General features: G+C 43.2%; 1 protein-coding gene across 1 annotated transcript in view; it reads right to left on the bottom strand.

Annotated features, from left to right (window-relative positions):
• LRMDA (leucine rich melanocyte differentiation associated) overlaps positions 1 to 17,501 on the bottom strand; it is a 767,717-nt gene that overhangs the window by 505,325 nt on the left and 244,891 nt on the right. The window contains exon 2 of the mRNA XM_032140809.2: positions 9,040 to 9,166. Within this exon, the coding sequence (XP_031996700.1) occupies positions 9,040 to 9,166 (127 nt within the window). The remainder of the gene's footprint in view (positions 1 to 9,039; positions 9,167 to 17,501) is intronic.

Raw genomic sequence — 17,501 nt, 5'->3', positions numbered from 1 at the left:
ACTAGCAAGAGAGGGAAACTAACAAGAGAGGGGGAAACTAGCAAGAGAGGGAAACTAACCAGGGGGGGAAACTAGCAAGAGAGGGAAACTAACAAGAGAGGGGGAAACTAGCAAGGGGGGAAACTAACAAGAGGGGAAAACTAGCAAGAGAGGGAAACTAACCAGAGGGGGAAACTAGCAAGAGAGGGGAAAAACTAGCAAGAGAAGGTAAACTAGCAAGAGAGAGGGAAACTAGCAAGAGAGGGGAAAGTAGCAAGAGAAGGGGAAACTAGCAAGAGGGGGAAACTAACAAGAGAGGGGAAACTAGCAAAAGAAAGTTGTGAGCACACTCATTTGCTGTTGGCTTCAATTCACCAACATCCTCCCTGCTTCCTAAACAAAGACAGAGAAATAGACACAGAAGTTTGTTTTCAATCTCTCAAATCTTTCACAAATAACATCCAGAGATAGCCATACAGGAACACTAAAATGAGGAGGTGAGAATGGGAGTTCATATAGAGACTGGAGAGAAGGTCCCACCAGGGGGATGAGGTTGGGAGTACAGAGAGGTGGGTGGCCAGGAATCAAAATCCCTGGAGACAAAATACACTTACTAAAGTTCAATCATCACACTCTTCAGGAAAATTATTTAAATAGAGCCAATTAAAAATGACAATGAACAATTCCAGGGTAAGTTCAGTTTTTCCAGCAGGTTCTATCTTTGAATACTTCACAGTCATTACAACAAAAGAAAAAAAAAAGAAAAAAGTCTCATTGCTAGTATTGCCCTTAGATATGGGCACAGACACCTCAGGTGCCCTGTGCTTTCAAGTACCTTCCTCAGAATGTCCCAAGTCCCCCTCCAATACCCAGGACTGGATGGTGTCATTAGGTAGAGTACCCCAGGCCTGGACCTAGACCCGGACCTGTATGGGCCTCAGTCCCAGGCTTGGTTTCTCCCCTTTATGGTTTGTTCCAACTTTTTAGTCCACCCATGCAACCCATCAGATGTTCCATGGAGCACTAGGACTCATGTCTGGATCAGGCTGTCTTAAAGCCTCAAGGCCAGGCCCTTGTTCCAGGGAGGGCAGCCAGACAAGCTGACTACTGCTTCTGGCCAGCACAGTATTTCTTTTCTGGGACTGCAAGAGAGTCGGCTACCAGAATGGTGCTGACATACTGACTTGAAGTGATTCTAATTATGTAGACAAGGGCCCTACACGACTGAGGGAAGCCCTCTCTACTGCAGATGGAAAGGCCAGACCGAAACCTACTTTCCTCTTAGGAAACATTCCTCAAAGCTTGGTTCTTTTTTCTGTCTACCATATGAAGGTGGGGATATGCAAGAATGGAACCCCAAACTGGCGAGGCTTTTAAGTTGAGGAAATATTGGGCAACTGAGTTGGATTGAAATGCCAGTCACTTCTCAACATTTAATGACCAGTGAAGGAAGCCTAGCTGGCCACCATGTTCAGGAAGTAGGCCTAGATTAAGTTGAGTGAAACTTCACATGTAGATCTACCATGGAGCTAACAAAGCTCATGCGTCAAGAGTTTCTTGCTTGCATAGGCCCCTTCCAAGGCCCTGGGAAAGACCCTGGTAATAGAGTCACATGATCATGTGATTTTTTTTTTTTAAATTTGTAAAAGTAGGTAATTTACACTATAATCTGTGGAGATCACTGTCTTGCTCCACTAGGACTTCTTCTACCACATTTTCCCTTCAGCTGGGTGACAATGGGAGTGTCTATGGGAATCCCCATCTAAGGGGACACTGTGTAGCAGTAACATTTAATTATGATTCAGTGGGGGAATATTTGTATAATTTGCAGTCACTTCTGTGTCTAGTTAAATTGTTCCAACAGTATCAGTAGGAATGGCTTCTAGTAATACTCTTACTATCCACCATATTAACACAAATATGCAGGGACCAACATAAAACTGATGGCAAAATGATTAACAAACTCATTCATCAATTCAAAGAACATTTAAGATTCAGTTGTTAAGCGTATGTATACATGCCTACACATCGACACACACAACTTGAAATGTCCTGAAATCTTTTTTTTCTTTTTGAGACAGAGTCTCACTCTGTCACCCAGGCTGGAGTGCAATAGCATGATCTCGGCTCACTGCAACCTCTGCCTCTTGGGTTCCTCTCAAACTCCTAATCTCAGGAGATCCACCTGCCTCAGCCTCCCAAAGTGCTGGGATTACAGGTGTGAGCCACTGTGCCGGCCAAAATGTCCTGAAATCTTATACAGCTCCTATCATATATGAAAGAAATGTGTAAGAGTTTCTCCAAAATGTAATAATCCTAAAAGTTTTACCAATAATGTAGTGGTGAAACTACCAATAACAAATGGTGAAACTGAAAGAAACATTTCTAAACTATTTTTAAAAATCAATTTTCGATCAACCATGCTAAAAGAGGGAATTATCTATTCTCTCTAGAAAAAAATCACAAAATTTCACCAAATAATGAAGTTATGAGAAATTTGCAGTAAAAAAGTTTCTCTAGAGGCATATCTTCAATAAAGATTGATACTTTTCTAGGTATTTTGACATTTGTGGAATTTATCAACTTAAAATTTTAAAATTTCCTTTGATACAGTTCTATTCCAAATAAACATTCATTTCACACCTAATTTTGCATTCCCGATTATATAGTATTTAAGAGGGCTCCCTCAAATTACAGAGGTTTTACACTCCCCAAAACCTGGATCTGCCCCTGGCCACAAAGAAGTGGATCATTTGAATGCTCTGATCGTGGGACTTTCCTGGGCAAAGGGTCTGCAGGTTCCAAGATGCTTCAGCCATCCTTTGCCAATGAATCAAAGAGATTTCTAAGAGTCTGCCTGCTTTTGGGTATTTTGTATGGCAGAAGCTCCATCTTCCTAAGCCTTTCAACTACCTACTATAAATGATACATTTGGCTGAGTCAGGTGGTCTCCCCCAAATCCACACCAGGCAGGAAGCACTAGCACCTCCTCCCTGCATGCGTGCTCTAGACCAGTCCTTCGCCTTTATGTTGATAGCACCACCAGAGGATAAAACATGAGAAGTTTTAATTGGTTTTTTTGTCTCCTGGGTCAGCAAGGACAAACACTGCCTTGTGTTGCCTGGTTTTGAGATCCAACATAGAACTTTTCACATTTCTTTTTTGTCAAGATGCATAGAAAATTGATCAGAGGCAATCTGTGGAAGAAACCTGGGGGCCCTGGCTAATCAAGACTATCACAGTGGGGATCATTTCAGGGATTCTCCTAAGGGTACCTTTTTTAAAAACGTGAAGCTACCTGGCACAGTTTCAACTCTCTCCAGCTGGGTTCCCGGCACACACCTGGTTTCCCTCATCAAGTCTTCTCCGGGGTACTTAGCGTTGAGATTTTTTTTAGTGTTGTCTGCAGAAAGTTGCCATTGCAGAGCCCAGCTGTCATGGGGAGGCTTGCCAAGGGAGATTTTCTGCAGAGGGCCCAAGATCAAAGCAGCATCTTGCCTTGAAAGTTTGGAGCATGAGGGAGGAGGGAAGCCTCCCAGCGTGTGTCCAGTTGTGTGGGTCCGAAGCTGTCCCAGGTGAGAATGGACACATCCCTCCCTCCGAGCTCAGCTGCGGGTTAAAGGGCAACCTCCATAACCGCTGGGATGATTTTAACCACAGCTAATCCTAATACTGGGTTTTTGAATACTAAATATACAGCATAATGACATACCTCATTTTTATTCACATATGTCAGAAATTTATCGTGCTGAAATAACAATTAAGGAAACAGGGGTTAACGGTCACACAGCTAGTACATGATAGAGTCTGGATTTAAAGCCAGGTCCTAAACTGCATTTCTAGAGGAAAAGGTGACTTATAATTTCCTAACACAAAAGCAAAATTGAAAACACTGGAACATGAGGGTTCCTACATGTTTCTGTGGGAGAGCACAGGTGCCATCACCGGGCTATGAGCTGTACCTCAGATCGTTCCTTCCAATTTGGGCTACTTCTTTTGATGCATCGAGGCATTGGCTAACAGTAAAATATGCCAAGAAATTATAAAGTCTTTAACAAAGTGATTTCCCACATATTATACCATTTAAATCTCTCAACAATATGCTGAAGTATGTGTTACCCATTTTATAAAGAAACTGAAGCCCCTGACAAGGTACAGAGACTTTCCTAAGATGACACAGCAAATCTTTCCTAAGATGACACAGCAAATGGCTATGGGAACTCCAGTCCCACCTCTGACTCACTGGAGTGGTCTCTGTGCCACAGCTCAACTGTGTAACATGTAGCACCATTCTTTCTTCCTGCTGGCACTATAATCCAAACTCATTGGCTATTCAGTACATGTGCTGAAACAAATAGGGAGACAGAAGATGAAGTGTGATTCCAAATAAAATCTGCTTATGTGCCCCCCACACACCCCAAAAGGAAAGTGGGGGAGAATCATTTGATTGTGCAAAGGTTAGCTACACTTTCCTGAATTTTCAGTTGGTCAACCTTACTTGGGGTTGATTATTCAGACATGATATGGCTGAGACCATTACCAAATATCCCACCCCTCCTGGTGGAAGAGTCGGGGATGGCATGTGCATGCTTATGGTTGGGTGTGAGAGAGAGAGAGAGAGAAAGAGTGTGAGCAGTGGGGAAGGGGTTCAAGTCCATAGCCAGTGACTACCTGGCCAGTCTCAATGAACCAAAGAAAGAAAATGAGATCTCTATGAACCAAGAGATGAGGTAATCTCAGACAACCAGGCTTTCAGATATACCAGAGCAGGACATCAACACAGAGGGCTGAACACAATGAGAAAAAGGGCTGGTGGAAAAAGATGGGAGGTCCAGCACGAGGTATGCAGATGGCAGGGAGGCACTGACTGATGAACACAGAAGAAATTTTCCAGATTCTGGGTCTGGGCTCTGGAATCCCTTTTAAGAGCAGACTCCCAGCAGCCCCAGCTGGGAGCAGGACCTTGCAGAGGCAGGCTCAGGATGCTGACTCCTCCTGTATCTTGGCTCCTCTCCTTGTACAATGATTGCCGCTCCTTTGGGTTTCAGAGTCTGGAGCTGGGAATCAGCATACCTGGGTTCTAGACTAAGCCCCACTACTGACAATCTGTGTGACTTCAGAAAGCTCATCCACTCCTAGTTTTTCCATAAATATGAGAATAATTATTCACCAACAGTACCCAACTCACAGAATGCCATTAGGGCAATGTTAAATTATGCAAGTCAAAGAACCATTCTAAACTCAGAAGTATATCTGTACTCTGGCCTTGGTTACAATGTGGCCCAAGTCAAACCAGATGAGTTTACACAATTCTCTAGGATAATAACAACAACAATAATAGTAACCCTTACATAGCACTTACTATGTTACTAGAATCTAATATGTCTGAGATACTTAGAATAATCTTCAAAACAATCTATGGGATGGATACTAGCATTGTCCGCATTTTCAAAGGAAACCAAAACACAGAGATGTTAAATCACTTGCCCAAGGTCATGCAGAAAAGTGGCAGGTTTAGGGTAGAAGCTCAGGAAGTCTGCCTTCAGAGCCTGTTGTTCTTAACCACTATGTGATAGTCCCTCTTGCTAAAGGATTAAAGAAGCCAATGACCCAAGTGTCCAGGGTCTAGGAACCTACAGCATTATTATAGACACATTTAACTGTGAGTCAAACCAAAGTGGAAAATCTAGATTTTACATGGTAGGTGGGGTGAATAACCATTTTACATATGCCAAAATACAAACCAAAAAAATTTAAAATAAAGCAAACTTCACAAAAGGATTCAAGATAAAACCTCATTTGGCAGCAAGCTTCCTAACATGTTTAAAGATTCAATTTACACAAAAGAGCTAATACTTTTTCAGGAGGTCAATAGTTACTTGTTTCTAGGGCTCCCTTTATCACAAATATAAAGTAAAATCTGAAGGAGACAAGATGCCAATGCCAAGGTCTCCTGGGTAGAGTGTTACAGAAATGAATTATGCTTCTTTATACGTACACCCTGTGCAGTCCCTTCCCATATTTGTTCTACAGTTGGTATGTGACTTGCTTTGGTCATGGGACATTAACACACATGATATAAGTTGAACTTGAAGACTACCTGCACTATAGGGCTTGTGCTGTTAGAATACTCCTCCCATGTGAAGTGCCTTATGCTAGCCTGTTAGAGACAGGTACGTTAGCCAACACCCAGTATCAACCTCCAGACATATGAGTGAGGTCATCTTAGACTATCCAGCCCCAGTTGAGCCTCCAGGTAGATGTGGCTGCATGAGTGACCCAGAGTGAGACCAGCAGAAGAACCATCCTGCTGAGCCCTGGCCAAACACATGATCTATAGAATTGTAAATATCTGTTGTTTTAAGCCACTAAATGTTGGGGTGGATTATTATGCAGCAAAAGCTAACGTATAGAGGCCACATCTAAAGCATTTCATGGGGTAGCAATAACAATATGGAACCTAGAAATTGTTGGAAAGCCTGCAACATTCTCACAATTAGGTAGGAAAGTCATTTAGCTAAAAAAGTGGCATCAGAAGTGCTGGGTTGAGAAGATAGCATGTGCTGTTATTGCCTGATTTTACCTACCTTTCTCTGTGACTTCTGAGTCAAGTAGATGAGGAAGCTGATCTTCACAATCACATTAGTAGAGCAGAGGAGAAAAAAGGAAACAAGTCTATTCAGAATATTCACTGATAAGAAAATGTGCTACAACAGCACCAATGATATCACTGGTCAGGTTTACAGCCACACGGTGTCTTCTGCTTCTGTCCCTCCTAGGCCATTACTGTTACTCCCTTAGCATTACTGCTACAGATTGGAAAAGTGGAGGCACAGAATAGGGAAAGGACTCAACCAAAGACAAAGAAAACCTCTCAGCACTCTGAAGCCAAGAGGCCTGCTTATCTCTGGTGACAGCAATACTGTGAATAAAACCATCAACCAGTCCAACGTATTTCTTTATAAATGAGAAAAAGAAGCTCACAGAAGATAACTTGTCCAAGGCCACATCGCTAAATATGATTAAGCTGAGACATGAACCAAAGTCCATGGACTCTAATATTCTACAGAGACCTGGGACACAGGACATGTCTAAAAATCCTTCTGTCCTTGATTTATTTGAGAATATTGGCCAACTGATCATCTAAGACAGCCTAGAAAGCCATAAGACTACAAAGTTTTTCAAACAGTGATTGGGAAACTTGGTTGACTAACAGATATAAGAAGGGAAAATTCCACCAAAATTTCATTATGACACAGACTGTGAATTTACTTGTAGGCCCTCCCCTTCTACTTCTATCAAAGTGATGATTAATAATGACCACAAGGAGCATATTTATAATACTATGGTCTGAATGTTTGTTCTTCCCTCAAATTCGTATGTTGAAATTCTAATCCCCAAAGTGATGGTATGTGGAGATGAGGCCTTTGGGAGGTGATTAGGTCATAAGGGTAGATCCCTCTGATGGGATCAGTGCCCCTATAAGAAGAGACTTGAAAAAGCTTGCTTCCTCTCTCTCTGCTATGTGATGATACAGTGAGGAAGTATCTTCACCAAGAAACCAACCCTGCTGGCATCCTGATCTCAAACCTCCAGCCTCCAGACTGTGAGAAATAAATGTTTGTTGTTTAAGCTACCTCATGTATGGTATTGTGCTGTAGCAGCAAGAGCTGACTGAGACAATATCTTAGAGAATAAAGAAAACATTAACTTATGGCTTGAAGTATAAACAGTAGCTAACAAATACTTCTGCAAATCACTCTTAAATCCTGGCATATGCATATGTGCCAAACCTTACATGTATATCTGATTTTATTTTATACTCTAAAGGAAAATGCCTTGTCTCCTTTTCTATTTCTAACTTATTGTATGAATGTGAACAAGTGGTTTAACTACTCCAGGTCTCAAATGTTCCATCCAATAAAACAAAGCCATTGGACCACCGAGTCTGAAGCAACAGTAGAATACAGACGTTGGACTTTGGACACAACACAGTTGACATTGAATCATCCAGGACCTAGCATCTTGCTAGTGTCTGGCTGTGTGCCTACGCCTCACCTCTTTCTATGTCTAGATAAATGGAAAAGACACACCTTCTCATAGGGCTTGGTAAGGATGAATAACAACACACATAAAGAACCCAGCACCATGCCTCATTCCTAGGAGTGCTCAATAAGGAATAGCTAATGATAATGATCCATTCATCCCTCAAATATTTATTGAGCTTGTACTTGGTGCCAGGCACTATTCTTTGTGTGAAGAACAGAGTAGTTAACAAAACCAAGGAAACTCCCTGGCCCATCGAGCTGGCATTCTAGTGCCGGGTAATCCACTACACTAACAATACAGGAGCTACGGGCCTTAGGTCGCAGCAAGGGTTCCCTGTTTCCATCCCCACTACAGAATCCAGAGCAGTTAGTGCCCGAAAGTCTCACTCTACGCTGGCTAGGTCCTTGCCACCGTATAGATCATATACTATCATGGGTCCCCTAGGCCTCTCATCCCCAGCCCAGCATGGTATCCACCAGTGAGGGCATAGCCAGGCCTGGGTTTCACATGTCTCTGCCACCTTAGCTCCTTTCCCTCACCAAAACGGTTCCCCAAGCCTGCCCCAGAGCCTTCCAGAAACCTCCGAGGAGAGGAAGTTTGCTTGGCGGCATTACCCGGGACTTCCCACCAGAGGTCGCCCTCCCACACAAGCCCAAGCAAACAGACCGGGCTTCGCCGCCTCTGCAGCGGTAGCATTATTTTCTTTCTCTATTTTTATCTATTAAAAAGATTTCTTCACAGCCATAACTTAGATCTCTACACTAAAATGGAGCAACAGGAAGATATAATGGTGCGTTTCATTTATGAATGACCTATAATAAATTACTCTGAAGTGTCCCGAGTGCCAGAAGACAGAACGCTTTGTCTGCCCGCGAACTGTATTTCACATACTTTAATTTAGCTGACACATAAAACTCATTTGACATTTTGCAGGTATTTGTGCAGGGTGGGGTGGGGGGACGACTGTGGGGCTGGGTGGGGAGTGGGGGCAGCGGGCAGAGGAAAGGATATTCGGTTCTTGTTGAGGGTTAAGGTATGCAGTCTGGGTAACCCTGGCAACACGAGGTCGTCCCCCAGCTGATTGTTGTCCAAGATGAGTTCCTCCAGGCTCCTGAATGCACTCAGTCCTTCCAGTGACCTGCAATGACAAAGGCAACAGGAAAAATGATCCTGCACTAAATCAGGGAGGCCATTATGAGCCGAAATAAATATTTTAACCTTCCCTTTCAGGACTGGGAATAGTTTGGGCTTGGTGCCTGTCAGCAAAGTGAATGACAAGAATTAGTAGCAGGAGTCGGGGCGGGGGCGGCGGGGGAGAAGGGGCCGCTGGCACCCACCGCATCCTTCACGCATTGCCAACATGAAGGATGAGGGTCACTTAGTGAGTAGCCAGGATCCAAAACAAAGGGCTTCAGATACGGCCTGCAGGATAAATTTGTCAATGTCTTGTGCCTTCAGGCACCCAGCCTCGGCTGACCCTAACCTCCATTCCCAAGATAAATAACTCTGTCACAGTTCACCTTCATTCCCTGGACACAAATTCAAGTTGTCATCCATCATTCCTGCCCAGAAATATCATACCCTCTTACAATAATAAATATAACTTCAAGTATCATTTCTTAGCAGTTCTCTGTACAGTCGCGGGGGAAACGACAGGGAAGGCTTCCTTTCTCTTCGTTCACATCCTTTGACTTTTTTTTTTTCCTCTGCCTTTTTTCTTTTCTAATCACTTAATTTGCTTCTGCCCAGCGTCCCAGTGGCTGCCCCAAAGGCAAGGCATCTGCAGAATTACATAATCACTCCGGTCTGAGAGGGCTTTTTCTTTTATTATTTCTTTTTATTTGTTTTTGCTGCGGGTGGGGAGACGGGGGTTGGGAGAATTGCTGCTTCAAAGCTCCTGGCCTGAAGTTACTGTTTTAATTTATGGAAAGTGGATTTCTCACTTAATTTTTGAAAGAAGTGTAGAGTGCAACCCTGTAGATGTTGAGGCAGTAAATAAAAAGGCAACTGAAAGAATTAAGTACCCGGCTCCAGGAAAAAAATAAAACAGCAGAAAGGGAAACATAGCCTTGCTTATACACATCGCTGAAAGTTAACTCTTAATTTTATGGGCTCTCATGAGTGTTGGGGGTGGAGGTGACACGGGGTAGTTGTGCACAAGTGCTTGCCTGGGCACACACAGACATTAATTAAAGCAAGCCGGCCGGCGGAGGGGCTTACACAGAGACACAGACTCCCAGCTCGTTCACCTGCCAGACCCAGGAGATGTGCTGAGCCTGCACAGGCTGACAGCTGAGCTACGATGTGGACCAGAGGGAGACTCGTAGGGGATGCCTGGCTATTCTATAAAATGTGACGAATCAGGGAGATGTCGTCCACACTATTTATTCATTTACTGATAGTGCTTCCATTACAGCCCCGTGTGCTTGCATGTGCAATGTCTGCACATCTGCTGTGAGTGTGAACTTCAGCACCAGAGCTTTCCCAAGGCATCCATAACTCCCTTGTGGGATCTCTGCCAAGAGGACTCCAAAATAGGGAGTCAATACTTACGAGGTGTAAAAATGTGTTGTAAGTAATTAAATCTGTAGATTCCACTGGGCCCAGAGCTCTGCCTGCATGTTCCATTCCTGCCAGACCTCAGGGTGGTCCCACCCAGGACTTGACTCCCAGAGCACACCTGCTCCTCCAGCCGACACTGCCAGCCCCACCGAGGGAGGAGACATTTTGGAGTAGGGGTCCAGAGGTCATCGTGTTTCATTTCCTCCTCCTTTCTCTTTTTCCTCTTGGTTCCGAGAGGCAAAACACAACTTATGAGAAGTGCTTGAAGGGCTGGATATCCCATTTATCCTGATGTGATGATTACACATTGCATGCCTGTATCAAAATGTGTCATGTGACCCATAAATATCTACACCTCCTATGTACCCACAAAAAATAGAAACAAAAAAAAATTTTTAAACCCACAACGTACGCACATCTAGGCAGGAAGGTTTGGGACTTTGCCTCCGCTCCTCTATTTCCTGTTGTGTGAATTCAGGCCTGTCAATAGCCCATCTGAACTCTCCTGTTCTGTGTTCCTTCCAGCTCATAGGATCTTGTCGAGAATAAGTGAAGGACGGCTAACTGGTTACTAGCATACACTGTTTTTGTTTTTGTTTTTTCTTTTCCTTCCTCCTTTTATTCACTGTTTTGTTTCCTGACGCCCTGACTCTGGGGGTGTTTGGAATTCAAGGGACGAGCCCATGAACAAACCCACAGAGGAGGCGTGCAGCAAGTCAGGCCTTGTGCAGGGGACTTTCGGGCTCTTCTGAAGACCCTTCCTCCACTAGGGGTTAGGGAGTATGTGCCAAAAGGCTTCTCAGGACTGGGCCCGTTTACCACTTCGGGAGGTGAGGCCACTTCCCCTTAGGGAGCCTTAAAGGTGGCTAACAAGTCCTTTGTGCACAAACATCAGTTGGACTCTGCTCAAAGGCAGCATCCAAATACACATTGTTCCTGAGTTATGTTATGCAAATAGTAGACTCTTCTGATGAGAATCAGCAAATGGTTGGCAACTGGCAAGCAGAAGAAAGCTCCTTTCCAAGAGTGCTCCAGGGAGGCATAAAGCAAAACGACACAGCATGAAGATGAGGAGAGCCCAGGAGCACCAAGGAAGCGCCCACCTCCATCCAGCCAGCCTTTCTTCCCCTCAGTGTGGGCTATGGGGCAGAAATCCATGCCAGAGTGAGACTTCCCAGAAGAGCTGGGAAGATCAGTCTCAAATCCCCTGTCACCTGTCTGGTTTTGAGACTCTTTTTGCCATGTGACGTTATTAGCTGCTCAGTAAAAAGAGAACCATATTACATGGGTGATTGCTAATGAATAAATCCCTGTTTTCATGTTATCAGTGTGGTGTGCTCCTGGGGATTTAATCAGCTAGATCAAGAGCTGAGGGCTGGGGCACAGAAGTCAGGGGGCAGAGAGCATAGTAAATGGGGGTACTGGGGAGGATAGGTTTTGGGGGTCCCAGCTGACACATGGACGACAATACATATACACCTGGAAGGAGGTGGCTTTACCCTTTTTTTTTTTTTTTTTACTGTTATTTTTACTGCTGTTTTCTAGGAGGTACAGGAGAAAAAATATGTGTGTAGATCTTTGAGTTCATTCCCCTATATGCCAGGTGCCTGCAAATATGTGCTGTTAAATAAAATGACAATTTGTCTGCTATCACCTTGTGTATGGACAGCAAAATGCACCCCAAAACCAGATCCCTGGTGGAGGTGCCAACTGTCAGTCCAGCATCACTCGCCAGCTTCCTGGAGTAGTGCGATGTCTGAGGTATGGGCTGGGGGCTGATAGGAGAGAGCAAGGTTTCACCCAGGACCTAGGCACAGCCAGGTGGAGGGAGATCATCCAGGCCTGGATTGTTCTGGAAACCTAATCAGCACCCCTGGAACTCCCTGCAGGCTGCCTGCCTCCCCCTCCACCAGCAGCAACACAGCCAGGATTTCACACACAGGTACCATCCTCTTACCTCCTTCCCTCGTTCCCACGGCTGCAGCGGCTGCTGGGAGCATCCCAGTGCCTTTTCCAAAGTCACATCAAAATGACAAAACATCACAATGCATTGGGCTCCAGTGGATTCAAACGGAGAGAACTTTTAAGTTTCCACTGTAATTAACCCTATCCTCGTTAAGATAATTATGATCAAGCTTCCTGTCAGAGTTAATATCCCAACATCATCGCCTGTGGCTCACGCTCTGCCCTCATTAGCTTATGAAAACAGCAGTGCTGAACAGGCGTGCAGCCCTGCTCAGGCCAGGTCAGTGGCTGGCATGGGGGGGCCACGGGTAGGGGGCCAGGGGCCCCACAGAAGGGCCACCCCTTGAGCCCCAGTCCCTTCTGCTCCTGGGTGGGCACAAATCAGTGACCTTCATCCTTTCCCTGCAAATGAGCCACTCACCAGAATGGAGGGGAAGAGCCAGGGCCTGGGCCCGGGTAGGGCTGGTAGCCTTGGGCAGGAGCCTCTAATTTGTAGCCATCCTTCCCTGCCCCTTGCCCAGCCAAAAACCAGCCAGAACACTGTACCACAAAAACCACCAGAGGATACTTCCAGAACCCCTGGATCAATCCTTGGATCTAGGCTGTGCTAAGAATTCAATCTCTCCTTCCTCAGCTCCAGCCTATACCAGGAGTGACAGGGCTGCGCCAGCATGAGATGGGCAGCAAACAGGGGGAACAGCTGACCACAGACCCTAAAACGAGAATGTCTGTCTCTTTGGGACTACATTTGGCCCCAAATCCAGGAGCAAAGGCTGGGATGTTCTCAAACCAATCAAGAAAGCAAGATCTCCACAAAGATCTTTACCTACTTCCTCGACTCTAAATATCCCTGCCCATATTTTTAATTGAGAAAATGGGGTGGCCATGGAAGTTCTAGAGGGCCTAACCTGGGTCTGATGTCTACCACCCTGGCTAGGCCCCCAGACCTGCAAGGGCCGGCTGCTGCCTGTTCTGTATGGATCTCTCTGATGATTTCTGTCTGCCCAGGCCCCTCTAAGAGGGGATCTCCATGCAGCCTCCATACTCCCAGAAACCTGTTAAGTGTACAGTGAGGGCTCAGTACTGCCTCATCCACTGAGCACTGTTCAGCCACAACCTGGGAGTGTCTAAGAAAAAAAACAGCCAATAAACCCAAGCATGGGACAGAGAGCAGGACCAGCGCACTGGCCAGTGGCTAGGAGGGCAGCCTCCAGACTCGTATTCTTTCAGAGACCAGAATGCCTCCTCATGGTTTCCCTGGGGCCATGTGGCTAAGATCAGGAAAGAGTAACATTCAGCAAGTCTGCATGGGCATACCAGTTCTCGTTATTAAAATATTTAAATACTTCCTGCAGTAGGTAAATAATTGCAGCTCTGAGTGCCCTTCCTGTTACCCTGGCCACTCCTTGGCACCCCCAGACCTCTTCATAATCCAGAAACTAGGAGGCCAATGCCCACCACAGCCCAGGGCTACCACAGACCTTGCTCCAGCCAGCATCCATTCTAATTGGACAGTGCAGTTGTTAAATTGTTTCAACATTACCCTTGAGAGCAGAAATAGTAACTTGTTACTTTCCTATACTCCCCCCACCACTCCAACTGCAGTGCCTGGCACACAGCAGCTCCTTGGGAAATGTCCATATATCAACTTCCCACAAAGGCATGGCAAAAGCCACAAGGACAGTACAGGTGACCAAAAGCCACCTGGTGGAAAATGAAGGGAGAAAAGAGAGAATTGGTGAGGTATGATGTGACCACTCATATCCCACTAAATGGTCCAGTGGCAGCACAGACATTTTTAATTTTTTTGAGACGGAGTCTTGCTCTGTCACCAGGCTGGAGTGCAATGGTGCAATCTCAGCTCACTGCAACCTCCACCTCCTGGGTTCAAGTGATTCTCCTGCCTCAGCCTCCTGAGCAGCTGGGATTACAGGCCTCCGCCACCACGCCCAGCTAATTTTTGTATTTTTAGTAGAGACAGGGTTTCACCATGTTGACCAGGATGATCTCAATCTCTTGACCTTGTAATCCGCCCCCCTCAGCCTCCCAAAGTGCTGGGATTAAGGGTGACATTTTTATGCCAATACATTTTTATAATTTGTTTACCTAGTCCTGTAAGAGATATTCTTTTTTCCATAAAACTCTTTTTTATATCCATAAATGTATGGATAAAGACAGACATAGATATGTAACTCTATATATTACTACATATATTGTACATGTTATATATTACTATACATATTATACATGTTATATATTACTATATACAGTATGTAGAGTTGGCTGTGTGTATTTTTCTGCCATTCAAGTCACATAGCCATATATACATATACATACACACACACACACAAATAATTATATAAATCAACTAATCCATACTGTAAGTGTATCAAGATGAATAGAAATATCTTTAAGAAATAGAAGAACATGAAAAAGGTTCTGGCTAGGCTATGTGAGACAGAGTGTACACTGACATCACAAGGGATTGCATCTAGCCTGGGCAACATAGTAAGATGCCATTTCTAAAACATAAAAAATAGCCTGGCATGATGGTGTGAGCCTGTAGTCCCAGCTATTCAGGAGGCTGAGGCAAGAGAATCTTTTGAGCCCAGGAGGTCCAGGCTACAGTGAGCTACGGTCATGTCACTGCACTCCAGCCTGGGCAACAGAGCGAGACCTTGTTGCTAAACAATAACAACAAAATGAGGCGGTGGGTTACATGACTTTGGGGTCAAAGTCAACCCCAAAGCTTTATTGAGACCCCAACATGATGGATAATCCCTGAACTGCAGAGAGTAAAATTCAACACTCATCTGAGAGACCTGAATCCAAGACCAGCCAAAAAGCTAAAGTATTAATAGTTAACTAGGTCTGAGGCCCCCTGCACCATATCTAAGAATGCCAAGAAAACTTTCAAATATGATGCCTAAAGAATTAGTAATGGCGAATAAGGAGCTAGAAGCCTTTGGAGTTAATGTTACTTGAAAAAAGGAGGTAAGAAGGTAGATTCTCCTATTTTGGATACATGAGGTTATATGATTACCCATATGAAATTCTGGTCAGATGATAGCTCTCAGGAACCAGTATTTGCTTGCTGTAGGACAACGTGAATAATGTATCTGATCATGTTATCTTTTTTACTTTTGCTACCAGGAAGCTCAGAGGTAAACTGTGACCCAATTGTAAAAAGGTAATCCTTCATGATATCCATACCTGCTTTCTAACTTCATTGTCAAAGCTTATAATTTTTTCATAGCTTTGGTATTTCATTTATTTATATATGGCTTTTTTATTTTATTCATTCTAATAAGCTAGCCCAAACCTTTTGTAGAATGAGGTAGGATATATATCAATAAAATATAATATAGATTCTCAAACAGGCAGATTCTGCTCATTAAGGAAAAGTTTTGAGAGACCAGTTGTTAATGGAGATACTCATGTAGGAATAAAGAAGATATATATTGTATTCTCCAGCCTAGGGCAGGGTGGCTCACTGTAACCACACTTTGGATCCCAAGAAGGAAAATCATGAAGACAAGGATCAAATCATTCTGGCCAATTTTTGTGTTAGAAAATGACAATCTTAGGTAGAGTCATAACTGCTTCAAAAATGTACCTGAAGAATACTGATTAATGGCTCAAATTGCTCTATGGGTAGATTCTAGGGATTTTGATCTCTTTTTTTTGTTTGTTGTTGTTTTTGTTTTTTGCCAGTGAGTTGGTTAAGGAGATGTTTATCACATTTATAGGGGACAGGACCCTTAAGAGATATTAAGAAAGATACAGTAGGATCCAAAATGATCCTGTTAGAGTCAACCATTTTTCAGCTCAATAAGATGAAATTTCACAATGTCTAATGTAAACTAAATAATAAAGTTCAACTATCCAAAAATATTTACTCGAAAAAATTAAAAGGCATACGAAAATTGGGAATATATTTGCAACCCTTCTAACAGTCTAAGATTTAACATCCTTAACACGGAAAGAGCTTTTATAAATCATTAAGGAAAACCTGAAGGCCTAATAGAAAAATGACCAAAAACCTTGGATGGAAAATTCACAAGGAAATTTGTCAATAATAAAAATACGGGAGAAATTTTCAGCTTTATTAGGAATCTAGAATATTCTAATAAAAATATTTATATCCTTTTCATAGATTTTAACATAGTTTTGTCAAGCTTTTACTTCAAACAAACACAAGACTAATGAGACAATGAAATTGCTGGATGGCAATTTATATTAAAAGACTTAAAAATAATTACCTTTTCATCCACTAATTCCAATTCCAATAATTTATTCAGTAAATATCAAAGATGTATATAAGTTTATGTACAAGTGTGTTCACTATAGCATTTACAGTAACATTGCAAACAAGCCTAAATGCCCAAGGATTGAAGAATGATTAAATAAAGCTCAATATATCTGTATCATAAAATATTATACAGGAATTAAAAATAATATTGTAGGCAGCTAATGAGCCAGTACAATTTTCATGCTATACGTTTAAGTACCCCAAATTAAGTCACAACGTAATATAGTACACACACCAAGATCTCATGCATGAAAATTAAAAGTCATCCATATGGTCCTCACCGTTTTCCACACAAATTTTAATATGCACCAAGCTTTTCTGGGCATTTTCTTCCATGTTAATGGTTAAGAATCATCAAAGTCATCTTTCTTAGTTGTTCTAGTTTATAAACTGCTGTTAATATACAATCTTATACACGGAGACATTATAACAATTCTGTACACACATACACAAACACACTTAAATGTATATATTTGTGTATGCGTGTGTGTATGTGTGTGATACCTATCTATTTCTCCCAGATACATACCATTAACCCCCAGGTAAGCAGTTTATCAGTCATTTTTCAAATAGTTTTCTCTAGCTACTAAATTTTATATCATGAATATACATTTTATAATCAGGAAAAACCACA

Source organism: Hylobates moloch, unplaced genomic scaffold, assembly GCF_009828535.3.
Source record: "Hylobates moloch isolate HMO894 unplaced genomic scaffold, HMol_V3 SCAFFOLD_3, whole genome shotgun sequence".
NCBI classification, from domain to species: domain Eukaryota; kingdom Metazoa; phylum Chordata; class Mammalia; order Primates; family Hylobatidae; genus Hylobates; species Hylobates moloch.
This window is presented reverse-complemented; position numbering and strand designations above follow the sequence as displayed.